The 27659-nt window shown below is 48.6% G+C and overlaps 1 protein-coding gene across 1 annotated transcript; it reads right to left on the bottom strand.

The window, feature by feature from the left end:
- Positions 1-4358: 4358 nt before the first annotated feature.
- Positions 4359-27659, bottom strand: C1QTNF12 (C1q and TNF related 12). Its single transcript, XM_027702212.1, has 8 exons — positions 25518-27659; positions 16162-16281; positions 15036-15147; positions 14360-14541; positions 9889-9997; positions 9132-9222; positions 5211-5289; positions 4359-4712 (listed from the first exon to the last, which is right to left on the bottom strand). Exons 1-8 carry the CDS (start codon positions 25686-25688, stop codon positions 4614-4616), a joined length of 963 nt encoding a protein of 320 aa, XP_027558013.1. The 5' UTR covers positions 25689-27659; the 3' UTR covers positions 4359-4613.

Here is a 27659-nt window from a genome sequence, read left to right on the forward strand (position 1 = left end):
ACAAAGCAATGAAGATCTGAGCTTGTTTCAGTGCTCAGTTCTATTTTCACAGGCTCAGCAGCTCCCTGATTTTCCAAGGAACCTCAACAGATTCCCCCCCCTTTGGAATCTGCTCTTGCCAAAGCACGTGGTGTTACACTCCAAATATCACAGGGTATTAAAGCCTTTGCAGGGCTCGTTTTGCTCTGCTTGTTTTCACCACAGTCACCAATTCCCAAGAGTTTTTAAATCACCCCTGAGGTTTCCTGGTGGACTGAGCCCTTCCCTGACATTCTGCTGCTCCAAGAGTCTTGGAAAGGGTCTCTGTTTGAGTCCATCATTGGCCTCGGGGCTGATTTATAACCTGTGGCTATTTATAACAGGGGTTTTATATGACAAACTAATCATTTTTTCTGGAATGGTTCCTCGCCTGCCATTCCAGGGGCAGTTTACACGAGCTGGGCTCTCTCCTCTGGAGCGAGGGAAGGCAGGGAATCTGCTGCTAATCCAACACAAATACCCCTGGAGTCAGTCTGGAGTGTGGCACCGAAACCATTTGCAAAACATGAAACCCGAAGAGAGCTTAAAAACCTCATAACCTGGCAGCTCCCAGCCAGGGAAAATATCCCCCTGAGTGCCTGGGATTGGGATCCCAGGGTTGGGATTTGGATTTCTCCAGCCAAATTGTCCAAGGGTTGGGCTGTGGAGGCAGCTTTGCTGTGCTCCTGAGTCACACAGAGCCCGTCCACGGGTGAGGGAAATAAAGAATTCACTGCAGATTCCACGTGGGAAGGGCTGATCCAGCCAGAAAAACACAGGAGCAGGGAAGAGCAGCGGGAGCAGGAACAATCCAGGGATCTTGGGACAGCAGAACTCCCAGGGAAAAAATTAAGAGTGGCCATTTGAGCATAAACATGCCTGGAAGGTGACTCTGAATCCTGACAATCAATCCAGGAGTTAAGCCCTGTCCTGGACCAAACACCTGCGTTCTGGGATGAATCACTGGGATTTTTGGCCGGATTTTCCACCAGTCTCAGTGGATTCTCCACCAGGCTCATAAACCACAGCCTTCAGCACGTTTTGTGAGGGCATCCAGCACTGAAAGAGCTAAAAAACCTGCTGGTGGCACTGCCTGGACCTCAGAGGCAAGGGCAGAACATCCTCCAGGAGCACCAGGAGATGAATCCACCACCTCACCAAGCCACCTTCAGCTTGAAGCTGGAAACTCAGAGCTGGGCTCTGTTTAGAATGAGAAATTAAGAGTGAAGATAATCACTTTTACAGACTTTCACCCTCACAAACCCACTCTGATCTGCATCAGTTTGGCCTCAGTATGAGCTGGATGTGCAGCAAAATGCCTGGTGGGGATTGATGCTACAAAGATTTATGCCGAGGAAGAGGAGGGAGCAAGGGCAGGGTGAAGACAGCAAAGTTTTAGTGATTAGTAACCGATTCATCTCACAATAAACTTTCTGAAAGTGTTCTTGATTTAATATTTAGGACATGGGCAGAGTTCTGACCCAATTTATTAATGTTTGAAGGTGATTTTCTGCCAAACTTTTCTGCGAAGAACCCGAGGGTAAGAAAAAAACTTCTCCCGGTAAGAAATGGACTTTTCCTCACCTCCAGTTCTCCCCAAACCTTGAATTTATTAGAAATTTTAAAGCAAAAAGAAAGCTGCAGCAGCTGTTTGTGAGCCCAAGAGTGAGGTGTCCCCATCACATCCCCCTCAGCTCATATGGAGAGCACTTAAATACCCAGGAATATGGAGAGCTTGTCTTAGACACCCAGGAAAAACCCCAACCACTTGATCTGTGTCTTTTTTTAGCCTTCTCCCCTTGCACTCCACAACCAGCCACTGGGTGGGATTAACACACTTGGCCACTGCAGCACAGGCTCAAGCACGTGGGGTTTATTTTGGTATAAACAACTCCTTCATCCCGAATACTCCCGAGTTCTTAAACCCTCTTGGCCTGTAAAGTTTATGACAACAGAAGAGCTCTGAAGCTTTGCTTTGCACACCATTAATCTCCCCCCTCTCCAAACAGCTCAGGAGCCTCACAGAGGGTTTGTCTGAGCCCCAGCCCAGCCTCGTGTCCATATTAGTCAGGAGTTTTGAGCATCTCAAGGGTTTCTTGGCTCCTTCAACCCATTTCACTGCTGGATGGACTAAAAGACTCTTCTAAAAAAAAACCACATTAAAACAAACTTTCTTTTCCAGCAGATCCTTCCACAGCTCCTCAAACACAACATCTCTGCCTCCCTCCAACCTCCCCAGCAGCATCACCTGGAGCTTCCAGAAATGTCATTTATTGAGCAACCTGAGCAGCCCCAGCAAGGGATGACATTTCCCACACCTTCTGCTGCCCCAGAAATCTTGGTTTTCGTTGCACAAATTTATTGTAGGCGAGCAAAACCTGCAGCACTAGAGAAAGGATCTCTCCCATTCCCTGCAGACATCCTGGACTTTTTGGCTAAAAGACCTTGGTGGGGCAGAGGGAAGCTCCTTGAGGGACAACCCTCCGTCCTGGGGATGAACAGAGCTGCTCAAACACCCCGGGGGGGTGACAGTGACCTCGGGATAAACCAAGAGACACCATGTCCAGTCCCTCTGCCAGCTTGGCTCCTCTCCCCAGGGCTCAGCCTGACACGAGCTTTCAGAGAATCATAAAATCATAGAATCACAGAATCAACTGGGTTGGAAGGGACCTCCAAGATCATCAAGTCCAACCCTTGATCCAACCCCGCTGTGGTTCCCAGCCCATGGCACTGATGCCACATCCAGTCTCAGCTTAAAAACCTCCAGGGATGGAGAATCCACCCCTTCCCTGGGCAGCCCATTCCAATGGCTGATCACCCTCTCTGCAAAGAAATTCTTCCTAATATCCAATCTAAACCTCCCCTGGCACAGCTGAAGACCCTGAGCCCTCTTGTCTTGCTGAGAGTTGCCTGGGAAAAGAGACCAACCCCCCCCCTGGCTCCCCCCTCCTGTCAGGGAGTTGCAGAGAGTGAGGAGGTCTCCCCTGAGCCTCCTCTTCTCCAGGCTGAACAGCCCCAGCTCCCTCAGCCTCTCCTCACAGCACTTGTGCTCCAGTCCCTTCCCCAGCCTTGTTGCTCTCCTCTGGACCTGCTCCAGCCCCTCAATGTCCTTCCTGAGCTGAGGGGCCCAGAGCTGGACACAGCACTCCAGGGGTGGCCTCACCAGCGCTGAGTCCAGGGGAAGAATCACTTCCTTGGACCTGTTGGCCACACTGTTCCTGAGCCAGGCCAGGATCCATTGGCCTTCTTGGCCACCTGGGCACACTCTGGCTCCTGTTCAGCTTCCTGTCAATCCACACTCCCAGGTCCCTTCCTGCCTGGCTGCTCTCCAGCCCCTCTGTCCCAGCCTGTAGCACTGTAGGGGGTTGTTGTGGCCAAAGTGCAGGACCCAGCACTGGTTCTCTGCTGGCTGGAGCATCAAGGCCACGTGGCTTCCAGACAGACCCCAGAGAGGGGTTTAATTCCCCCTCCAGCCCCGGCCACAGGCAGATTTAAGGCTTCACTCCCCATGTGTGTCCTCAGGCCTGGGGAACACTGGGAAAACACCAGCACCCCGCAGAAAATGAGGCAGAACAGTTGTAAAAAGCAGAATAACTGGTCTCCTGTTGAATCATAAGAGTAAAACACAGCAGTGAAGAGGGAAAAAAATGAGTCACGACTCCCAAACCAAAGTCTGGCAAACTTTTTTTTTTAGTTCTAGGACGAAATAAATAGTTTAACTCTCGTTTCCCAAGGATGGGGAGACTTGGGTCAAACCAACCCCACGGGTGGAAGATGTGCTGGAGGTCACAGCTCAGGGGTGATGCTGCTGCAAGTCATGCCTGGAACAGCCCAGTTTATTACAAATATTCCCCCCAGAACAAAGAACAGGATAGCAATAAATGCTGGGATATCAGCCCTGGGCCCTGCCTGCCCTTCCTCCAGCCCCAACCCAGCGTGAGCAGCCCATCTTTAGGGACACCTTTAGCCCCAAAGCACTGGCAGGGAGTTATTCAGCTTCAATAACATCAAGGAAATACTCTGATATCAAGAATGAAAGAGTTCAGATTGGATTCCCCTCCAATTCAACACACTCCTTGTTGACACATCCAGTTCCCATGAGAGAGACGACTTAAAATTGCATGGAAAAGGCAGTTTTTCCAGCAAACAACACACAGAATGAAGTCACTATGTCATTCACCCTCTCAATCCTTCATTTACAAAGTCAAGCACCCCCCAATGGACCCCAAAAGTTCATGCTGATTACAAGTGCTACTGTGAAATAAAGGTACAACACGACAAACCCCCGAATCTCAGGCGAGCACCTGGTGAAGCACAAATTAAATATCAAAGAGTCCGTGTCAGAAGGATAAAAGCACATTTTTGGTGACAAATGACCCAGTGTGGACCTGGAGAAGCAGCAGCCTCTGAAAGCAAAGCCGAGGGGGGGCTGTGAAGGGAAAAAGGGCTCTTGGCTTGTTTGAAAGGATGCCACGGTCCCAGGGAGCAGTTTTGGAGGTCAGAGCAGGGTTTTCCTCAGTCCAATATACACTGCAGGGGTGTGGTTCCCATCCTTCCCTTCCCAGGGATGTGGTTCCCCATCCTTCCCTTCCCTGCTACGCTCCCATCAACATTCCCATGAAGTCGGATCCGTTCTGGATGGTGACGGGAGCTCCGGCGCTGTTGTCCACGAAGATGGAGGTGTATTGCCCAGCCTGCAGGAGAAAGGGAAACATCTGACACATTCCAGGGTAAAAAGGGGGAAAAAAAACCCCATTTCACCTCCATCAGCTAAGCCCAGCAGCCTCCTGCCCTTCCCTGGGGGAACAGGATCTGCCCAACCATCAGCCTTGACTGGAAGAGATTTTCTGCAGGGAAACTATTACAGGTTTATTTTAACTCAATCCTTTCTGCACTGGCATCTTTTAGGGGGGACCTGTGCTTCAGCTTCCCTCCTGTGAGATGGGAAACACAATTGTCACCTTGGCAATGCCAGGGGAGAGTGGAGAAGGAAAAACATTGGCTGTCATTTCTTAGAGGGAAGGTTATTATGTGAAGTGTGGATCTGCCCCAGGTTCTCTCCACCTGAGGCATTTCAGTTCACTAACAGCAGGAAAAGGGGCATAAAACCTTCCCCATCTGCTGCAGAGAATTCAGCCTGGCCTGGAAATAATTCCAAAGCCTTCCAAGAGAAGCAGGGCAGTGATTCCCACCTGCAGCTGCAGTAACCCATGGACGTAGATAGTGAAGATCTTGCTGTTGCTTTCCAGCCCAGCAATGACTTCCAAAGACCTAAAAAGAGAAATAAACAGGTTAAAGCCCTCAGGCAACCACAGCAGTTGAATTTCGAATGACAACTGGCTCACAACCTCCCTGGAAATGAGACCAAGGATACTCAAGAGGTGACCTGCTGGCATTTGGGAGTGTCCAAGGCCAGGTTGGAGCAATTTGGGATAGTGGAAGGTGACCCTGCCATGGGGTGGAACAAGATGAGCTTTAAGGTCCCTTCCAACCCAAACCATTCCATGATTCCACGATTCCAGCAGGAATCAGCTGCCTTAAAAATCAAACAGGAGAACCTCGTCCTCGCTGTCTGATGGAAATCCTACAGGGGACTCACACAGGGCTGGGAATCCAACACCCAGCTGGGGGCAGGATTGGGAGCCCCCTTTTCTCTCACCTTCTCAAGGTCCTGTAGTCCTGATTTTCCCAACCCCCCACCCTTGAACAGGTGCTAAATGCCCTTTAGATTGATCCACACGCCAATTATCCCGTTTTTTTGACCAGCACAACAGTTTATACTGGTTGTTCTGCACAGAGCTACAGGCACTCTGCCAACAACAGCTCGTTTATTTGCAAGGTGTGAAAGGCCTGTTTCACCTTAACGACACGGGCAGCCAGCCCGGGTGAGAAAAACATCCCCTGCAGCTGTTTTGGGAGGACGTTTGGATCAGGGGGCACATGGAAGAAAAAAACCCCAATCATTGAATAGTTGTGCTTCGGCTCCAACTCGAGCAGAGCTCCACGTCACCCCCTCAGGCAACATCGTGCTCTAAGAGCCATCCTGTTCCTTGGGAGATGCAGGACAGCTGCTCCTCTGTTCACAGAATTCCAACCTGGCTCCCCTGGGCAGGATCAAGGGTGGGAGGAGGTTCCTGATTCACCAACCCCCAGCCCCGTGACAGCACAGGGCTCTGCTCCTTCCCTGCCTCCCCAGGGCTGGCTGAGCTGGTTGTTTTCCCAAAAAAACCAACCCCTTTCCTCCCTTTTTTTCCCCGTGGAGGGGGTTGCTGATGAAACCTTGCAAGTGCCAACGTGCTGCCTGCGAGGGGATGATGTGAGAGGCAACTGGGGGCAATTTGGCCCAGGGAGAAGGAGCCACTTGGCACCACCCTGGCTCAGGAGGAGCTCAGGCTGTGTGTCATATCCTGCCAAAAGCCCAACTGGGGTGGGGACTTCCCATCATTAATCTCTTCCACTCCAACTGTCTCCTTCGCCTCCCGAGTTTCCATCCTCAGCCCAAAGCCCTGGGGGCTCTCCCAGCTCCCTCCTGGAGTGACTGTGTGTGCTCACATCCCAGGAAATGTGACTGTGTGTGCTCACATCCCAGGAAATTCCACAGGCAAGGGTCCCAGCTCCCTCCTGGAGTGACTGTGTGTGCTCACATCCCAGGAAATTCCACAGGCACGGTGTCCAGGCAGGTTCCCATCCCTCCAGCCACCTCCTTCCATGCCACGGGCCGGTCCCACTCCCACCCACCCCACGAGAAAAGGGAATTCTGCTGGTTCTGCTTCACTGCCCAACCAACCCAGAGCCTTGCAGGATCATAACTTGGGACCCTGGACAGCTGAGGAAAACTCCAAGCCAGGCATCAGAGGGCTTTATCTCAGTGATTAACATCTGGGTCAGCTCTGTCTAAGGAAAAGAAGGGTTTGCTGTCCCAGTTCTTTGGAGAAGGCAGCTGTAAATTCTTAGATGGCAAATTAATCTCCAAAGATCCCAATAAACCTGCCTGGGCTGGATTGGACAGAGAGGTTCCCACCCCCCAGCTAGAACCAGAACAGTTTTCTAGGAGCTTTCAAAAAGATCTGCAATGAAGAAGGCACAGGGAAGTTTCCTATTCAGATAATTCTTGTGCTTGCATTTCCCAGAATGAGGAAGCAGGACTAGAGTCGTGCTAGGAACAGAGTCTGACACCCAGTTTTTAGTAAGAACCCAAATGGACAGAAAGGCACAGAGAGCAAGGCTTGGAGACAGAAGTGAATCCTCCAAAAGGAAATATTCCCCCACATCCCAACAGGGAACATCTTTCCACGTTCCCAAAGCGTGTGGAAAATGGTTCTGTGGAACTTGCAGCCTCTGCTCATGGGAAATCCAAGATTATCCTGTTCTGGATAACCTTGCTAAGATAAGAGGAGGTTGTTGTAGGTAAAAAGGAAAAAGCACCAAAGTTGAAGAGAGAAAAAACTGCTGAGTTGAGTCTGCCCTTTGCCAGGCAGGGGGAAGGGCAGGAGTGGGATCTGCACCCTGCAAAGGCACTTTGGGAGAGTTACTCCTAAAAAATAAGATTCTACCCTACTGATACCTCACCAACCCCTGGGATTAAAGGCCTGGGCTGCCCCAAAAATCACTCACTGTCAACACACATCCCAGATTTCAAGATCCAGCTCGTAGCATGATCTGAAGGAATTCTCACAAGCACCACCAGAAATTAAATGTCTCCCAAATTTTGCAGCTGACCGGGATATAAGGGGAAAAAAAAAGATCTCTCCCTTCTTCTGCTGATAGCAGCCAGTCTGACAGTGCCTCACCAAGGGCTGAAATCCTAAAAACTCTTCCCAAGACCCTCCAAGGCCCAGGAGGTGCCAGTTGCTCCAGTTCCCTCCTTGACTTTCCCTCTTACCCCAATGACTGAGGGGTGCTCAATACCAACCAAGCCTTTTCCACAGCCCAATAAAACCTGGGAGAGGTTTATTATCCCAAATTTCATGTCCAATTCCCCTGCCAATAAATGCCTGTGGAGAGGGGCCAGTCCTATTTGCAGCTCTCTGACTCCCTGGAGGGCTCAACCAGCCAGTCCAGCAGCACATTGATGGCTTTGGGGGTTTGAAGTTGCACCTCTGGGGTGGTTTTATGGATAAATGGACATATTTCAGTGGTGCTGTTGCTGCTGGCAGAGCTGCAGGCAGGGCAGAACACACCTGGACAGGTATTTTTGCTCTGGTGACACAAGGGCAGAGCCACAGGCTGTGGCCACTCTGTGCAAGCAGCATTGCCCTCTGCTGGGGGCTTTTTGGCCCAGGACAGGGGCTGCCCAGCCCCTTCCTCCCAGCAAAGCTTTCCCAAATCCCCCTGAGCTCCCTGGCCTTCCCTGGCACTCGGGGAACCTCAGGGCTACAGCCCAAAGGGCGACAGGAGCACGGAAAATGAGCAGCCAACACACATCAGTGCCACGGCCCGGGGCAGAAGGAGCAACACCCAAGGGTGCCACGCCTAAAAAAGCTGTTTCTTGAGCAGAGTTTTGCCCCCAGCAGAGGAAAATTCAGCATCATCATCTAAGCAAGCTCCCCAGGGCAGCTGAGGTGTCAAAAACCTCTGTACAAGCCCTGCACTTTCTGCCTCAGGACCTCTATTTTCTACTTGTTCATTCTCCTCATCACCCCAGCATCACGAGTGAGATGCTGGGATCCATGCAGGAGGAGGCTGAAATCCTAAAAATTGAGCTCTGGCCCCAAATTGAAGTGTTTCTGTTGCTCTGTGTGTTAATGATGGTAGCTGAGCACTCAGCACCTGGAGCTGAGTTCCAGCTGAGTTCACTTACATTTCTCTCAATATATGCATTTTAGGCATATCATTTTATATTTAGGTAAGAGTAGTAATCTTTAGGTAATTAACTAAATTAGTTATTTAAGTAATTAACTAAATTAGTCATTGAACTGAAAGGTTAAAAACCAGAATTAAAGAAACACATAAAACCTCCCAAGGGCCGGATGGAATCGCTCCCTGCAGAAAAGCTCCACGAGCATTAACCACATAAAATCCACTGCTGGTGAACCTGATTTCTCCCACAGTCGGTTGAAACATTGGCCCATGTGAGAAAAATAATTGCCAAGGCCACCCTTGGAGTGACTCACGTGTATCTGTGGCACAGGGACTCGATGCAGATCAACACCCGGACGTTGTCCCTGGCTCGGAGCTGCACTTTGCTCTTCAGCTCACTGTGGTCTGGGGGAAAAACAGAAGCATTTTCAGAACCTAACAGGCCACCAGGTGGTAGTTTTGGGCTTCAGAGAGGCACCAGTAGCCTCGTGGTTTCTGCACAAGGGTTTGGGGGTGGGGGTTACAGGGTGGGTTCTGGGAGAAGCTGCCAGAAAGTTCCCCCCTGTGTGATGGAGCCAGTGCCAACCAGCTCCAGGGTGGATCCACCACTGGATCAAGTCTGAGCCCATCAGTGATGGTGGTAGAACCTCTGGGATAAGACATTTAAGGGGTGAAAAAGTGCAGCTCCAAGCAAAGAGAGGATGGAGAACACGTGGGAGAAGAGATGCTCCGGGTGCTCCAGAGGAGCAGTGACAAAACACTGTCCAACCTGCCTTCGTGGAGTTCTACATCATCATCATCATCTTCATCTCTCCCAAAGTCTTTTGTGGGAGCCATGATTCCTGCAGGGAATGTCCTCAGGGACACATCTGGTCCCTGAGCTGGTGCTCCCTAAGGAATGTTGGTTGGGGTGGTGTGCAGGGAGCAGCCCTGCTGTGGTACCAGCACCCAGCCCTGAGGACAGGGTTTGGGGCGTGGCACCAAAGGGACACAGCCAGGCTTCTCCCTGGATGCAGAGGGCTCTCCAGGACTCCTCCCTGTGTGGCAGAGGTTCCTGTGGACAGCACTCACCCACGTGGATGTTGGCTGAGAACTGGTAGATGCCCGAGACGGGCGCCGTGAACCGTCCTGTGGCCAAGTTCAGCCCCGTCCCTCGCAGGAAAGCTCCTTTGGCCAGAGGCTGCAAGAGGAGAAAAGCAGAGCCTGAATGAGCCCCCAGAACCCTCAACAAAGAACCAGCCAACCTGCAGGAGAAAAAAACCTGGAAAAATGTGCTTGATTCCCCCAGAACACACGTTCCAGAGGGGCTCTCTCTCAGCCTCCGGTGCCCACAAAAGGCAAAATTATCAGTGTAAGACACAGAGATGTCTCTTTTTGCTCACTGTTTAATTCTTCCAACTCAGCTTGACTAGACTGCTTATTGTATCCCTGTGCTGGTCCTTATTCCATCCCTGTGCTGGTCCTTATTCCATCTCTGTTCTTGTCCTTATTCCATCCCTGTGCTGGTCCTTATTCCATCCCTTATCTTGTCCTTATTCCATCCCTGTGCTGGTCCTTATTCCATCCCTGTGTTGATCCTTATTCCATCCCTGTGTTGATCCTTATTCCATCCCTGTTCTTGTCCTTATTCCATCCCTGTTCTTGTCCTTATTCCATCCCTGTTCTGGCCCTTATTCCATCCCTGTGCTGGTCCTAGTGGCCTCCACTGATGTTCTGACACACAAAACCTCCCATTATTGGAGTCAAGAGGTCCCCAAAACTTCCCAGATGGGGCCAAGCCCTGTCCCCAGGCTTAACCTGGAATCTCCCCCCCCCCCATTTTTCTGGTACCAAGGACAGACAAAACACTCCTGTGGGTCTCCAAAGGTTCTCTGCCCACTTTAAGTCAAACTCAGATGGCTTTGAGACCGTTTAGGAGCAACTCCTGGATTCTCAGAGATTCCATTTTAGTCTCATTTTGTTCCAGGCTTGGCTTCTCCAGAACAGGCAACACAACATGCAGCTTCTCCTCGTGGCAAGGAGGAGGCCTGGAGTCAAACTCACAGCAGATTATCTGACTCAGACTAAAATAAACCCTGCAAGAAATGTTGATTGTTTGGTTTGGCCTCGTGTGAGCTTGGCTGGGGCTGGGGAGAGGCTGCAGTGGGCCAAGAAAAAGCACATTAGTCAGCCTCTGCTTCCACCACAAGGGCACTCTGGGCACTGGGAACGTGTCCCCCGAGCCCTGAGTGGGGAGATTTGGCCCAGATTGGTTTTATGGGACAGAGGAGCTGCTCAGGTCTGGCTCTGGGAAGGCTCACCCACACTGCTAAATCCCCAAACCAGCCCCAAACACACAGATGAGTGACCTCAACATCCAAATCTGACTGTGCCTTCCAACAGGAGGTGGCAAAAGGGGCCTGGGACACGGGGAACACATGAACAGCAGTGCTGCTACACCAAAAAAAGGAGTGGGACAGCTTTGTTCAGTTAATTGCCTCCATTTTCTTATTCATCAAACCCCAGCTCTGCCAGGGCAGGAGGAATAATTTATGTAGTTTTCTCTTTCAGTGCTCTGGTCTGGTGGACAAGGTGCTGATCAAAGGTTGGATTCAACGACCTTGGAGGTCTTTTCCAGCCTAAATGTGATTATTTTAAGGTTCTGAATATTTGGGCCTGGTGGGGTTTGTTTGGTTACTCCATGGTAAAGGAGTAGAATGACCAACCTGCCTTTATTCAGCCAAACCCCAAGCAAGGCTCACAAAAGAGTTAATTCCTAGTTTTTATCCCTAAGAGCTAAGATTTAGCTCCAGTCTTAAATTTCACAGAACTAGAAGTGTTTTCTGTGAAAATACATCCATTGCTCACGTGTGTGTACAATGGGAAAACAATAATAATGAACTGCAGGACAATTACATGTCATGCAATGATCTCTAAGTCTCTGTATTCATCACTGGGCACTGATTTGTGCCTTTGTGAACATCCAGACACACAAAACCAGCTCTGTTTCCTTGCACACAATATTTCCTGTTTTCTTTTTAGAATTTGGAATTCTTGAATCATTTTAGAAATTAGATTATTAGGCTGATTTTGTGTTTTCTTATCTGCACACACACACAATCAGTATAACAGCTGATCTAACAACAAAGAGCCTGGATTGTGTTCTTATGCCATCACTACACCATAATTTTGATAATTCTATTTTTGATTTACCCCACTGAAAGCAGGTCCAAGCCCTGTATGTGCAGAACTGCACAGTTAATTAATTCCTTTCTCGTTCCAGTTATTAGCAGGATCAGCAACATAATTCCAAAACCACTGGCTGAGCATGGAAGGCAATTTTAGGCACCAGCAAATTATAACTGATAAAACATTCCTGTTTCTTCATGCCCTCTGTGGCTTGTTATTCTTTTGCTCACAGGAGCAGACAATGCAGGGTGAGGTTCTCTGGGCAAAATATTCCATTAAACCCTGTGGCAGAGTTCCTGCTGCATTTGCTGCCTCCCAGAGCACACTCATCCAAGCTGCTCCAGGGATTTGTTCCTGAGAAACTCCCTCTTGCACACAGTTCTTCCAGAAAGCAAAATATTTCAGTATTTCAGACTCTGCACAAAACCAGCTTCTCTTCCTCAGTCATCTCCCATCCCCACACAACTGCCAGGAGGAAAACAGGAGCCAAGCTCCAAAAATTGGGATGGGAAGTGCCAGCTTTGCTTTTTAGTGGAAAGAAACGTGTGGAATGATCTGCTTTTAAAGAACAGGGATGCCCCAACCTCCTGATCCAGCACTAGAATTCACCTGCCCAAGGCAGGACCTTCAGCTCGACCTCCAGGCACTGGAGACCATGAAAAGCCTCTGGGGCCACTTTAAATTATCTGATTCCTGTAAAATCCCTGGATAAATCCCGCTTCCATGGCCTGTCAGAGGCTGCACTGCTTCAATTCTTGCTGGGAAGAGCTGTTGCAAGAGGCAAAGGTGAGAAAAGCTCAGGTGTGAGATCCAGTAGGGAAAGGTGGAAGGGAAAGGAGTGTCCCGTGTTTCATCCCACACAGCAAGGAAATTGGGAGACCCAGAGGGAGGGAATGTTCTTAGAGGGAATTCAGCACTGAAGGATGAGGAAACTGGTGAGATGCTCAAGGTCAGAGTGACTCAGAGCGGAATCAGAGGATCCAGGGAGAGGCTGCTCTGAGCACCAGCTCTTCCCACTATCTCCAAATGCTTTGGGGAAGCTCCAAATCCAGGAATTAGAGGCAATCCCTGTTATCTCACTGAGAAGTATCAAACCTTTGGCTTCCTCACACTGAACTGAGAGAATGGTGGGAGTGGAATTATCTCCCTCTCCTCCTTGGACTATTTGAAGACAATGTTTTCATCCTTGCAGGAGCAGCCACTGCCTCCCTCCCTGCTGAATTCCCCTGGCTCAGAGCACAAGCCAAAACCAGACACTTCTTGTCCCAAGCTGCAGTGAAAGGTTGGCATCCAGAGCCCTGCCAGCCTCCCACACCAGAGCAATTAGAAGGGAGCTGGGCACAGGATCCCAAAAGCTTGGGAAGGAGCAGCCCACGCTGAGATGTCTTTATTCACATTTTCCCCTCCTAATTAATGAGGCAGCAGATCTCTCTGGCCCTGCCCACACCTCGAGTGCAATCCTGCCCCGGTGCCAGCACCCACAGCGCTGTCAAACCAAGCTTCCACAAGTGTGTTTGGGAAAGAGCCAGGAAAAGCACCCTGTATGGAGCACAACCACTGCCTCCAGTCCTGCAGCTGGGGGAAGTCCAGCAGCAAACTGCTCCAGAAGGAACAGGATTCTCCAGAAATGGGACTCAGAGCAGCTGGGAAGAAAAGTCAGCACCTCACTGCAGAGGCAGGGTTAGCAAACCCTGCTGATGGTCCCTGTCCATCCTCCTCAAACTCTGCTTCTCACCTCCCAAAAGCAACCACGTGTCTGAAGGCCTCCTGCTCTCAGACAGATTCTAGAATTTCTCCTCAATCATCAAATAACTCTTTGTTTTCAGCTCTTACTCTGCCTAACACTGACACTGCAAATTCAGGTCCTATCTGCAACTGTCAGTAGAAGTTTTAATCTCAAATTCAACAGCTGGCTTGTAACCAGGCCCACGATGGTGTGCTTGTCATTGTGACATGATTGTAATTAAATTATATGGGTAATAGCTATGAGTCTTCTAATAAAATGTTATTTAAAGAATCTGAGCATCAGGATTGGCCTAGCTGACAAAATTCTGCCTTTTATTTGGGTTCTAAAAGCTAAAACCAATGGCTTCTGTCTGCCTCTAACACTTTTCCACCTTTGAATGTTACTCTGGAATTAAATGGGGTGGGCACTGAAAAAAAGAACAGATCATGGAATCGTGGAATATGGGTTGGAAGGGACCCACAAGGACCATCAGTCCTGCACAGGCACCCCAACAACCCCACCATGTGCTGAGGTGGTGCTATATCCATGTAATCCAAGCCTGAGAGAGGTTTTTCGGATGAGCCTTTCCCTACAGAGGCAGCCCACACCCAGGGTGGGGTTCTGCTTCAGCCTCTGACCCCTCCTCACCGACTGGAAATTCTGAAGTTCCACCAGGGTCTTCTTATCCACGGTGACCTGTCCTTTCAGCTTGCAGTGGAAAGCCTCCTCCACACGCCTGTGGGATGAAACCTCCTCCAGGGAGAGCAGGAGTGGAGGCAGCTGGCTGGGATGGGCTGAGACAGCCAGGGCTGCTCGACGCTCGATGGCTTCTGGGGGGAAAATAGAAGAAAAAGAACAGGAAAGAAAAGAATCATAGAATCGTAGAATCATAGAACCAACCAGGTTGGAAAAGACCTCTGAGATCATCAAGTCCAACCCTTGATCCAACACTGCCTTGGTTCCCAGCCCATGGCACTGATGCCACATCCAGTCTCTTCTTAAACACCTCCAGGGATGGAGAATCCACCACTTCCCTGGGCAGCCCATTCCAATGGCTGATCACCCTCTCTGCAAAGAAATTCTTCCTAATATCCAACCTAAACCTCCCCTGGCACAGCTGAAGACCCTGAGCCCTCTTGTCCTGCTGAGAGTTGCCTGGGAAAAGAGACCAACCCCCCCCCTGGCTCCCCCGTCCTGTCAGGGAGTTGTAGGTTTGGTTTCAAGGCCTGGCCTTTGAAGCCACCAGTGAACGTTTCCAGAGCCGGCTGTGGATTTGCCACGAAAGCAGCAGCTCCCAAAAGCAGGAGGCTCTCACAGTCTTTACCTTTTAAGATCTCCTTAAACTCCTGCAGAAGGACTTCCCGGGTCACTTCAGCTCCAGGGGCTCCCGGAGGTCCCTGAGGCCCGGGAGGTCCCGGGGGCCCGACGAGGCCACGCTGAGGGAGCAACCAAAGCAAAACATGGGAATTAGAACCAGGGAATGACAGGGACAGACCAAAAATTCTCTCAGCCACGAGGCCCCCTCCAACACCAGTTCGAACACAGATCCTGAACTCCCTTTCCATCCAGCTGCCAATTCCAGCATTTGGAATTCACTCGTGTGCTTCAGGTGGGAGGATAAACTTTGCTCAGTTGAACACTGACTGGTTCTTCAGGCACAAGGCTGAGTTTGCTCCCTCTGTGTCTTCTCAAACCACCAAAGCATCCTACAAGGCCTTTAAGCTTCTTATCTGAACTGGAATATCCCTCTTCCTACACCTGACATTATTAATTGCTCATTATTAATTGCTCAGACATAACGATCACACACAGGGGGGTTTGCTGGGACAGCAGAGCTCTCAGAATAAAATGCAGCAGTTCAAACCCCTTTAAAGCTCAACTACAAACACCTCAGAGCTTTAAACTGACAGGACAAGAGTGTCATCAAGGCTATTTTGAAGCACATTTTTCCTGTTTCCTCAGGAACCTGCATGGAAGAACTCCTGCCTATCAGCTCCCTGAGAAATAAAAGGAAAGGATGAATGCATCCAAAATTGTCTTAGAAGTGGATTAAAAGTGCCCACGTGACTAAGAGTCACTCAGCAGACTTGAAATCAACTCCTTGTCCACACCTTGATTAATATAATATATCCTTTGAGATGCTTGAGCTAGTGGAAGGAAAATTAAAAAATGGCAATTTTTATTTTTGCTGAGCAGAAAAATAAGCAAAAAAAGGCTCAGTCCAAAACCAGCTGCTTGAAACAAAAGCGAGTGTTGCAGTGGAATTCCCACACCTTATCTCACGAGGCACTTGTTGGCTCAGACTTCTCCAAAACACTTGGAGGAATTAAACACAAACAAGCGGGAAAGTCAGCACACCCTGGGGTGGGGAGGCAAAGCTGGAGCACCCAAAACCCCCTGAGAAGGAGCAGCAGGAAGGGAAGGCACAGTGCAGGGCAGTAACAACCCACCAGTTTCTTGTCCTTCCCTTTGCATCTCCTCTTGGAGGTGTTCCCGTCGTCCGGGCGGTGCACGAAGGAGATCCAGGTGCGCCGGGGGTCTGTGATCCGGGGGTCTGCAGACTCCAGGACCTGAAAACGAACAACAGCAAAGACTGAAACCACTGTCTGGCCACTCCACGGGTTCAGAGAACATGAGCCAGAGTGTGCCCAGGTGGCCAAGAAGGCCAGTGGATCCTGGCCTGGCTCAGGAACAGTGTGGCCAACAGGTCCAAGGAAGTGATTCTTGCCCTGGACTCAGCACTGGTGAGGCCACCCCTGGAGTGCTGTGTCCAGTTCTGGGCCCCTCAGCTCAGGAAGGACATGGAGGGGCTGGAGCAGGTCCAGAGAAGAGCAACAAGGCTGGGGAAGGGACTGGAGCACAAGTGCTGTGAGGAGAGGCTGAGGGAGCTGGGGCTGTTCAGCCTGGAGAAGAGGAGGCTCAGGGGAGACCTCCTCACTCTCTGCAACTCCCTGACAGGAGGGGGGAGCCAGGTGGGGGTTGGTCTCTTTTCCCAGGCAACTCTCAGCAAGACAAGAGGGCTCAGGGTCTTCAGCTGTGCCAGGGGAGGTTTAGATTGGATATTAGGAAGAATTTCTTTGCAGAGAGGGTGCTCAGCCATTGGAATGGGCTGCCCAGGGAAGGGGTGGATTCTCCATCCCTGGAGGTTTTTAAGCTGAGACTGGATGTGGCATCAGTGCCATGGGCTGGGAACCACGGCGGGGTTGGATCAAGGGTTGGACTTGATGATCTCGGAGGTCCCTTCCAACCCAGCTGATTCTATGATTCTATGACCAGACTGCTGCCTGCTGCCTAAAGCACATCCCCAGTGCAAACGTGCCCGGAGGGGGTGCTTGAGAAACCAGTACGAGCCAAGAGCTCTGAGTGTCCCTCAGGGACCTTTCTCAAGCTGCTGGGACTCTCAAACCACTCTCATACCACAGCAAACCTGCCCAGATGCCAGAGATTGTTCCCCACTGGCATCAGTTGGCTCAAAGGAGCAATAAAGGTGATTAAAAACCTTTTAAGCTTCGAAATGCTCCCTGACTCTCAAATCACAGGCTGCAGAGTGACAAACGTGCACAGAGGAGAAAACACAACTCCCAGTGAAACCCAGAGTCCGTGTCTGACCACAGAAAAGATGTTTATTGGCAAATTTAACTCCCTACGTCCCGCAGGTGGACAGAGAAGTTCTGCAGAGGAGCCTGGTTGTGGATCCCTGCTGAGCAAACTTGGGGCACAAGGGGTGTTATTGAGGGGATGAAGCTCCTACAAGTCTGACAGCAGCTGTGCCACAGCTCAGACACCAAAACTCTGCCCTCAGTGCCCTGAGTGACCTTGCAAGGTACTTCCAGTGCATGTTTGCTCACTGTCTGTCCCATTTTTGCTCCCTAAATGCCACTTCTCAGAGAACCAGCTTGACTTCTAATCGCATTTCTAGTCCCGCTTATAAGAACAGATTCCCTTCCATCGCACAGCAGGAAGAAAAAAGCACCCTTTAGAATGTTAGAATGCAGGTCAGGTCCCAAAAACAGCCACACACACCCCTGAGAGCAGCAGGGATTGGACAGAGGGTTGCAAATTCCAGCTGGGAATAACAGGGCAAGTCCATTTTGAGGGGGAAAAGACCAGAGTCTCTGTGTGATCTCCTGTGAAAAACCAGCAGCCCCCCAGAAATCAGGTGTGAGATGAGCAAGAGCAGTTGTTAAACACCTCAAATTCTGTTAAACAACTCCCTCAGTTCCATAAAATCAAGGACACCCTGAGACATTTCCCCATCTTCACTCTGGTTGAATTAATCAGGGTTATGGTTATCCACACTCCCCACAAATTTAGTCTGTATCAAAACCAAAAGCAAGGCAGTTTAGTTCATTATTTCTCTACCAAAATCAAGCTTGAACAGACTTTTTACTACTATAACCACATTTCTAGTCAGCCACAAATTGCGTTCAGCCAAGGGCTTCTGGTAGGTTGTTGTACCTAATTTATTTTTTGCCCCTTTTAATTACTTGAAGCTTCAGTAGCTTTCTGAAATTCCATCATGGAGCAGCCCAGAAATCCCAGGGATTGTGGGATCAGACACCTCACTAAAACAATTTCATCTTCCCACGGGTTGCTTGAGTGGAGATTTTTGGGAAGCAGGAGAAAGACACTCCAAAGGGAGTCCTTTGGTGCAGGTTTATCCACTGAAACATGTGAACATCAAACCCAGAGGCAAATGCCCACAAAGTTTACAAAAGTCCTTGGAACAGCACAGGAGGTAAAGTTTATCCTATAACAGCATGGGATATATTTATGGAATATAAATATATTTCCAGTTCCATGGAAAATTAATGGGAAAAGTTGGTTCTTTCCTGCCCCTCCTCACCTGCAAAACACAAGGGTGCAGCATCACCACCTGCAGAGGACTTTTATTAATATTTCAGTTTATAAAAGCTCATAAAGGCAGGTTAAAACCTTCCTGCAGGTGCCTTTTTGGGGGACTGACAGTGTGTGGGGAAGCTGTAGATCAGTTCACCAAGCACCTGGCTCAGGCAGGGTGTTCCCTCAGTGCTGTGACAGCAGCCAGAAAATGAAAATAAAATGACTTTATCCTTCAGAAATGGCTGTTCCTGGGGCAGGGACTTGGGGGTGCAACCTCCAGCACAGGGCAAACACGACAGAGCCTCAGGAACTGGGATGTGGAGGAGAATATTCAAATATTCCTGGTTTCCCTCCAGTGCAGAGCTGAGGGAACAGGCCAGCTCTGGAAGCAGAAGCACCAATCATGGGCAGGCTCTGGGAAGGCAAACAGATGTTCCTGGACCTCCAGCTGGGAAGGAACAGGCCAGAGCAGATACATCTTGTCAGGGAGAAGAAAAAAAAAAGAAATCCAGATGGCACATCCCAGAAAAAAAAGAAATAAATAAATAAAAACCCCTGAAGTATATATATATATATAAAAAAAACAGTAAAAAAAAAAAATCCAAGCAGTGGCTTGGTTAAATCACAAATCCCTCCACAGGACACTCGTGGCACATCCCAGAAAAAAAAAAAATAAAAAAATCCCTGAAATATATATTTAAAAAGAAAAAAAACAGTAAAAAATAAAAAATCCCATCCCTCTGCAGTGGCCTGGTTAAATCACAAATCTCTCCACGAGACACTCGTGGCGCATCCCATAAAAAAAAAAAAAACCAACAAAAAACAAACCTGAAGTGTATACATAAAAAGAAAAAAAAAGCAAAAAAAAAGAAATAAATAAAAAAAACCCTGAATTATATATATAAAAAGAAAAAAACCAGTAAAAAATAAAAAATCTCATCTCTCTGCAGTGGCCTGGTTAAATCACAAATCCCTCCACAAGACACTCATGGCACATCCCAGAAAAAATAAATAAAAAAAACCCCAACCCTGAAGTATATATATAAAAAGAAAAAAAACAGTAAAAAAAAAAAAAATCCAAGCAGTGGCTTGGTTAAATCAAAAACCCCTCCACAAGACACTCATGGCACATCCCAGAAAAAAAAGAAATAAATAAATAAACCCCTGAAGTATATACAAAAAGAAAAAAAAAGTAAAAAAAAAAAAAAAGAAATAAATAAAAAAAACCCCTGAAGTATATAAATAAAAAGAAAAAAAACAGTAAAAAATAAAAAATCTCATCCCTCTGCAGTGACTTGGTTAAATCACAAATCCCTCCACAAGACACTTGTGGGACATCCCAGAAAAAAAAGAAATAAATAAAAAAAACCCTGAAGTATATATAAAAAGAAAAAAAAAGAAATAAATAAAAAAACCCCTGAAGTATATATATAAAAAGAAAAAAAAACAGTAAAAAAATAAAATAAAATCCCATCCCTCTGCAGTGGCTTGGTTAAATCACAAATCCCTCCACAAGACACTCGTGGCACTCCCCAGTTTCTGCAGCCCAGGGCTGATTGACAGTTAAAATGAACGTTCCATGCTCGTGGTATTCTTATTTAATTACTATGGCATGCAGCAGCAATCCCAGCAATAAGCAGGCAAAGCCTCTGTTTTTCTTGGCAGTGGGAGCCTCCAACAGCCAAGAGAGACCTCGCAGCCAACTCAGGTATCCCAGGGGATGGGGAACAGCCCTGGAATCCCAGAGGGGATTTGTCCCTCCTTTGGGGGGGTGTTTTGCAGGGCAAAGACACCCTGCAGGAGTCAGGAGGAATCCTGAGGGTAAATCCAGGGAAATCTCCTTAAAACAGCACCTCCAAAACCAGCAGGAGCCTTGCCAGGGATTCTTAAGGAACTTTCAATCAGGTCTTTAAGCACGACTTAAAGTCTGAGCACAGTGGCACCTTTCACTCCATTCCAGAGGGTGACACTGGAATTAGCCCTGATTTCCCTCACAATGAGACAATTTCGGCTGGAATTTGGGTGCTGGATCTCTCTGGCTCCAGCCCCCCTGGGGACACTCAAAGTTCAGCCATAGGGAAGAAATCACTGGTCAAAATCCACACTCAAAAAGCAGAGTTTGGATCCTGAGAGGTTCCTGAACTGCATCTGGACTTTGCTGACATACCAGGATGCTGGGATCCCCAGGCTCTCCCTGATTTCCCTCACAATGAGACAATTTGGGCTGGAATTTGGGTGCTGGGCACAAGCAGAACCCGTGGATCTCTCTGGCTCCAGCCCCTCGGGGACACTCAAGGTTCAGCCACAGGGAAGAAACCACCGGTCAAAATCCACACTCAAAAAGCAGAGTTTGGATCCTGAGAGGTTCCTGAGCTGCATCTGGACTCTGCTGACATTCCAGGATGCCAGGATCCCCAGGCTCTTCCTGATTTCCCTCACAATGACACAATTTGAGCTGGAATTTGGGTGCTGGGCACAAGCAGAATCCATGGATCTCTCTGGCTCCAGCCCCTCAGGGACACTCAAAGTTCAGCCACAGGGAAGAAACCACCGGTCAAAATCCACACTCAAAAAGCAGAGTTTGAATCCTGAGTGGTTTCTGAACTGCTGACATTCCAGGATGCTGGGATCCAGTCCAAAAAAACCAACTGGAAACGGACAAAAGTCCTTCCAGGGTCTGGGTGGAGAGAAGAACAAAGTCAACCCCACCTGTGAGCAGTTTTACACCTAAAACTTGTGTTCTCAGAGTGGGTCAGGACGGAAAGAAAGCACGAGAACGTATAATTTTGTGAGAGGAAAGCATCCTTTCCACCTGTAATTAGTGTATCCAAGAACAGAATCCAGACCATTCCAGTCCACAGTCTGTGCCTGAAGTGACTGCCCTGCAATTCTGCTCACAGTTATCTGGGAATTTGTCCCTCTTGGAGGAAATGATATTTAAGAATCCTTTGTTTCATTTTAATTTAATTTCCAGGCACAAAATGGACTTGAGTAAGCATTTCCATTTTCTCAATCCACGACATTTCTACGTTGTTCCCCCTGATTTACACCAGCCAGGGTATTGTCTGCTTCATTATGAAAATGAAGAATGAATAATTTATTTCAGTAGTGTGTTTTACTTGGACCAGGGCACAGAGTGACAGAGCACTCTTATTTTAGCCTGAAAACCCCCTGTGTCAGCTGCTAATAACTTACAGCTCTGCACACTCCTGCTTATTAATGAGATGGAAAACCAAGGTCCTGACCACTTGTGGTTTTGCAAAGATCTCTCAGGAATTCTCCCCCAGAGCAGAAGCGTTGGGTTTTTGGTATCTCAGCCAAATCCAAAAGGGAATTCCTCCCGAAATTCCCGCTGTGTTCTGTGATTAAAAATCACATTTCACTCCTCGAGCAACTTCAACCACAAACAGGCTGCAGTGGTCACACCCTTAATGAGTTTAACGACTCTCCTGCAGCAGGTCATTCTGGGTGAGAAAACATCACGTTCCTCACCATGTTTTGAACATTATTTCACCTGGGCCACGAGGAATTGTTGTGATTCTGTGTGTTCTTTGTTCAGAAGATTCACAAAACTTCGCTCGTAATATTCCAGAGCAAGACATGAACATCAGATAGAAAACCAAAGAGAGCAACACCTGCTACAGGGAGGTCACAGCCCAGTTTCTCCCCTGGTTTTAACACTTGTCAGGCCCCAAAAATGCTTTTCTGTGTTCCACCTGCAGGCTCAGACTGAAATCTCTGCACAGAGGAGAAATCAGTCCAGGTAATGTCATGGAACCAGCTCAATGTCATGGAACCAGCTCCTGCTTTCAACTGGGAGCAAAAGACCCCCCAAGAAATAACTCAGGGAGATTTAAGTAGTAAAGCAGGTAGAGCAAGGCCTTGGTCTCTGGCAGAGCCAGGATTCCAGCTGGAAGGGACATCCAGGGGTTGTCTGGTTCATATCCATACAAATATCTCCAAGGGGGGTCAAGAGGATGGTGCCAAACTCTGTTCAGAGTCAGGACCAGGAGCAAAGGCCATAAACTGGAACACAACAAGTTCCACCTCAACAGGAGGCAGAACTTCTTTCCATGAGGGTGGCAGAGCCTGGAACAGCTCTGGAACAGCTCTGGAACAGCTCTGGAACAGCTCTGGAACAGCCAGGGAGGGCTTGGAGTCTCCCTCTCTGGGGACATTCCAAACCCACCTGGACATGTCCCTGCCTGGCTTGGACTGGATGAGCTCCAGAGGTCCCTTCCAAGCCAAACTACTCTGGGATTTTGGGATCCCAGCCCCCCTCCCCTGCTCTAAATTCCCATGTGCAGGCAGGGGAAGGCAAATCTGGCAAGTGGCAGCTGCAGCTGCTCCACCAAACCCAGTCCCAGGGAGAAGATCCAGGAGATCCCAACCTCTGCATCCATCCCTCATGTCCTGCTCTCTCTCTCTCTCTCTCTCAGTCCATCTGTGGCAGAGGAGAAAACTCTCGTGCTTGGCAAGCACATCACACTGTCAGCAGCTCAAAGATAAGGCTGCAGAAAACCTATTTAAAAAAAAAAACCAACAAAATAAAAAATAAAACCCCAACAGAGTCACTATTTCCACGGAAATATCGGGTTTATCAGATTTGAGGCTTCTGCTTCCCCTGGTTTAGGAGAGGTTTCACCACATGACTCATGGACTGTGAATGTTAAAGGGGAGCTTTCTCCACTCCTATTTTAAAAGAATTCCCAAGAGAGTTTTGTCCCAAACTGTTTGGCTTAATTAGAAGGAAAACACATCTACCTTTTCAACAGTAGGAATAAAAATCGCTGCTCCCAGCTCATAATTCATTCCCCTGCTCTGATAAACCTACCAGTTGGCCACAGAGTCTTCCAAGGTAAACACAGCCTTAATTTTTACTGCTCAAGGCCACAAAAATTCCATCTTTCCTGTTATGTGCTGCAGAGGATAAATTTGGGACACTGCTGCTGCTTCATTTTCCTGTGCAGGGCATCCTCTCATGAAACAAAACTTCTCTCAGAGGTACCTTCAAGGCTCTAAAAGGTCTGTTTTCCATAGAGAACAACCTCACATTAGGTAAGGACACCTGAACTATCAGTTTACTTCTTCCCTTAGTGAATATAAATGGAGATGGTTTGGTGTAAAAAGCGACTTTTTACCCCAGAAATGGTGGGAATTCTTAAGCATTTACAGCTGGTGTAAAATCCACCCTGAGCCTGAGCAGGTGCTACATAAACATAAAATACAAAAATACACTGTTTAAAAAGCAGCACTTTTAAACTGTCCTGGGCTTCAACTCAAAACAGATTGCAAGGAGAAAAGTTCAAACCCTCTGCAAAAAATCTGGGGAGTGATTGACATCAAAGGTTTGGTTTTGTCCCATCCTTCCTGAGCAGAACCTGCCTGAGCTGAACTCGCCAGCTCGTCCTGCAGCCAAACCTTTGCCATGGATATTTTAAAGCAAAGCATTTCAACACACAAACTTGCAGCTTCCAAACAATGTCTGCTTTAATGAATGCCCACGAGCCTCTGTGTTGTTTTTTTTTTTTTTTCCCAGCCCCAATGGATGTATCAGAATTAACCAGGACCAGTTCCTGCTTGTTTTTGCAATCAGGATGTATCCTGCCCGTGGTCCAACACACTTCACATCAAGGCAAATTAACTCCAGAAGAAATAGTTGCACCGGGTCTGTCCGTGGCCCCTCTGCAAGGGCAGAGAGTGCAGCAGTTGTGGGGAGAGCACAAGGGATGGATTAAAAGCACCTCGAGAATTCAGCGTGTGCACAACCTGTGCTGACAGAGCCCCGCGACACTCACGCACAAAAAGGAGCTGCAGGAAGGCTGCTCACGGCCCCCGAGGACAATTCCGAGGGCACAGCCAGCTTTTCTAGGCAGGACTATTCCCCAGACCTGCCCAACCTTAACCAATTACTCTCACAACAGCCCGGAGTGGGATATTTGGGATGTCAGCCCAATTGTTCCCCCTCGGCCATGCCCCAATTGCTGGCAGGTCTGTTCCCCCATTGCTATAGTGACTGCCAGCCCTAATGCTGCTGATCAAAGTCGTGCTGGAGAGGTCACTCTGTCCTGACAAGGGACATTTTTGTGTGAGGAGGGAGGGGGGAGAGAGCCCGTGGCATAGGGGAGACTCCCTTCCTGCTCACTCTTCCAGTCTCCCTTCCACTTCATCCTGCTCCTGCTCCTAAAACCTGCTCTTAATTCTCTGAGCCCCTCTGCTATTCTCAAGCATTCTTCCCGAGCATTCTATGCAAATATTCATCCTAAAGGATTCTGGGGGCTCTGAGCAACCCAGTGGAAGTTTTCTGGGTGATTCTCCCAAATGTTTCACTGGAGGGATCCGACCCTGCCAAATTCACTCACCAGCTACAGCCACAGAGGTACCACACACACACACACACAGAGGCTTCACTTCCCATTTACACACAACTAAAAACCATCCTGAACCCTTTCCTAGAGCCTCAACCACCCTAAACACATCACCTGACCACACCCAAAACCTTCTCAACTCTGATTTTCAGCCACAGAAAGCTCTGGCACTCTGAGATATTTATAGTGTTGCATTTGCTTAAGAAGGGTTTGAAATAACATTTCAGAGAGTTAAGACTGTGCCTGCAAGAGACACATTAAAATCCCAGCATCATTCTTGTGACAGCCCACTTGCTTTAATTTTAAGTTGTTCATGACACTGTTCATGCACTAGAACTTTAAAACATCTTCACCCTTAATCAGCTACAAGGGGACTGGAACTTCAGTCCTGGGTGTTCCAAAACAGCCATAAATTGGAGTATTCCAGTGTTTGCTCCAGTAAAGCCAGAAAATCACTCATGCAAAGGCAAAAGAGGGAACATTTCTCTCCTTAAAAATCAAGCAGCATTTTAGCAAGATTGCCTTAAATCACTGGAAAAAGGAAGCAGCACCACTGTGCTGGCAGGAATAAGCTCTGCCAGGACACAAACACCCACCTTGGGATGCCCGTGCAGCTCCTCACTGTTGGACAGGGTGGTGTTGAAGGGCTCTGTGTACTGACTGGGTTCTTTCTTCACCTTCCTCTCTCTCTTTGCTGCTGAAACCCTGAAGAGGCAAAACTGCTGACACAGTAGAGTTGCCACAAACACCCAGGTGCACCCCTTCATTTTGGAAAGGGAGGGAGGGGCCAAGTCCGAGCACGAAAAAAAACCCAAAAAACCTTCACCACCAATAAAGGAACAGAGTCCTCACTCCAAAAATAAAAAATAGCAGGGTCAGAAGTGCTAAAGAAGATCCTCTGGGCTGTGCAATGTCAGATGGGCAGCGAGATGGATGTGCTGGTTGCTGAGAGGTCTCTGCTCAAGCAGGACACATGGAAATGGTACAGATAAACTTGTTTAAAATCTGGATTCACTCGGAGAAGGAGGTAAGTCCATTCAGCCTCTGGGAGCTTTACATAAATACAAGAGGCCCTGAAAAGTCCTGCCACCCACCTTGAAGTGTTGCTCTCCCCTTCTACCCCCCTCAAATAAGTCTTCAGACTCGTTTTAAATGCACTCAACTATGAGAAGTCAAACTGCTCTGGGCAACAGTCGCTCAGGCCAGAGCTGACAACCCAAACTCATCAGGGGGGCTCTGGTTGTTCCTCTTCACCAGGAGAGTTCACTTGCTGTCATTTGAAGCCTCGTGTTCGGTTCAGAGCAGGTTTGGATGCGTTCCATCCGTTCCCTCCGGGCTGATCCTTCCCCCTTCCTCAGCGACAAGTCCTCATCCTTCCCTTCCAGGGAATTGTAATCCAAGGTTGCTACAGCCAGTGCTCCTCTGGAGGGGCTGGAAGCATCCCAGCTCAAGCCTTGTCGGGGGGGAAGAGAGAGACTTCTCACACCATTAAACTTAAAAGGAGGAGAAACAAAGAACCTGAGGGTGTCCCCAGCTCCACTGGGAACAGGGAAAGTTTCCCCAAGTGAGGTTTGTCTCCCTCTTTAGCTGAGGGAGCTTTTCCTTTTTCTCTGAGGATGAGCAGCAGCTGTCAGGGTGCAGAACCTCGTGGCTGTTGCATCCTCATCTCCCCTCACACCGGGCAGGATTTCAGGTACCTCGGGGTGTCTGATTCCTCCTGCTGCTCCTTTCCCCAGCTGCACGTTGGCAAAACCCTCCTCAGCTCCTGCCTTACCTCGGCAGAGAAGTCCCTCTTTCCCGAAGGAGTTTCCATCAACTTCAAGAAAAGCAAAAGAAAAAAGAAAAGAAAAGGAAAAAAAAAAAAGAAAGAAAGAGGAGGGATCACATTCTAATGAGCTGTCAAGCCTATTCTCTTCACATTCCTATTAGACTCCCTGATAAGTGGAGCTGGCCCGTGTGCCAGGCAGATTTAAATCAGTGCCCATTCCCTGCTCCCTCCCCTCAGCCCTGCTCTGTCCCTCCCCTTCATTATCTCGGAGAAATCACCATTTTTCTGGGAAGTTTGTAAAGCTGCACGGGGGAACGTGGTGGCAGAGCTAAAAAATATGTGGCTTGGAATAAGCCCTCGGCATCACACACGAGGATAATCAGAATTCTGCCTGATTTTCCAGCCTCTTCCCTATTTTCCTGCAGTTCCTATTAGAGGGTGGCTCCAGGGGGGGCTGATTTCTTTACAGGGTGGGTTGTTTGTTAAAAATCCCAGAAACCCAAAGGTCACCCGTGTCCTACCAGCACTTCAGGAGGGGATCTTGGTGTACTTGGGCACTGCAAATCTCTGCCAGTTCCCCACCACCCAGAACAAATATTCCTGTTGTTCCCACAAAGATTTTTCAGCTGCAAAGATTTCCCCGAGACTGCGCCGTGAGAAAGTCCAGGAATGATAAAAGGTTGAAGATCCCATCGTTTGAAGTCCTTTATGCAGAGAGATGGGCTTTATTTTGGCAATTCCTTCACCACAACTTCTGTAATCCAACTGTCAGCACAGATCTTCCTTGGATTTTGCAGCCAGGGTGGATCAGGAGCAAAGCTCAGGGAAACTGAGGCACAAACACATTTTTTTTGAGCTGCTTTATTTTGGCAATTCCTTCACCATAACTTCTGTAATCCAACTGTCAGCACAGATCTTCCTTGGGTGGATCAGGAGCAGAGCTCAGGGGAAACTGAGGCACAAACAACCT

The sequence above is a fragment of the Neopelma chrysocephalum genome, unplaced genomic scaffold (assembly GCF_003984885.1).
Source record: "Neopelma chrysocephalum unplaced genomic scaffold, ASM398488v2 Primary Assembly neopelma1_180, whole genome shotgun sequence".
NCBI lineage: Eukaryota > Metazoa > Chordata > Aves > Passeriformes > Pipridae > Neopelma > Neopelma chrysocephalum.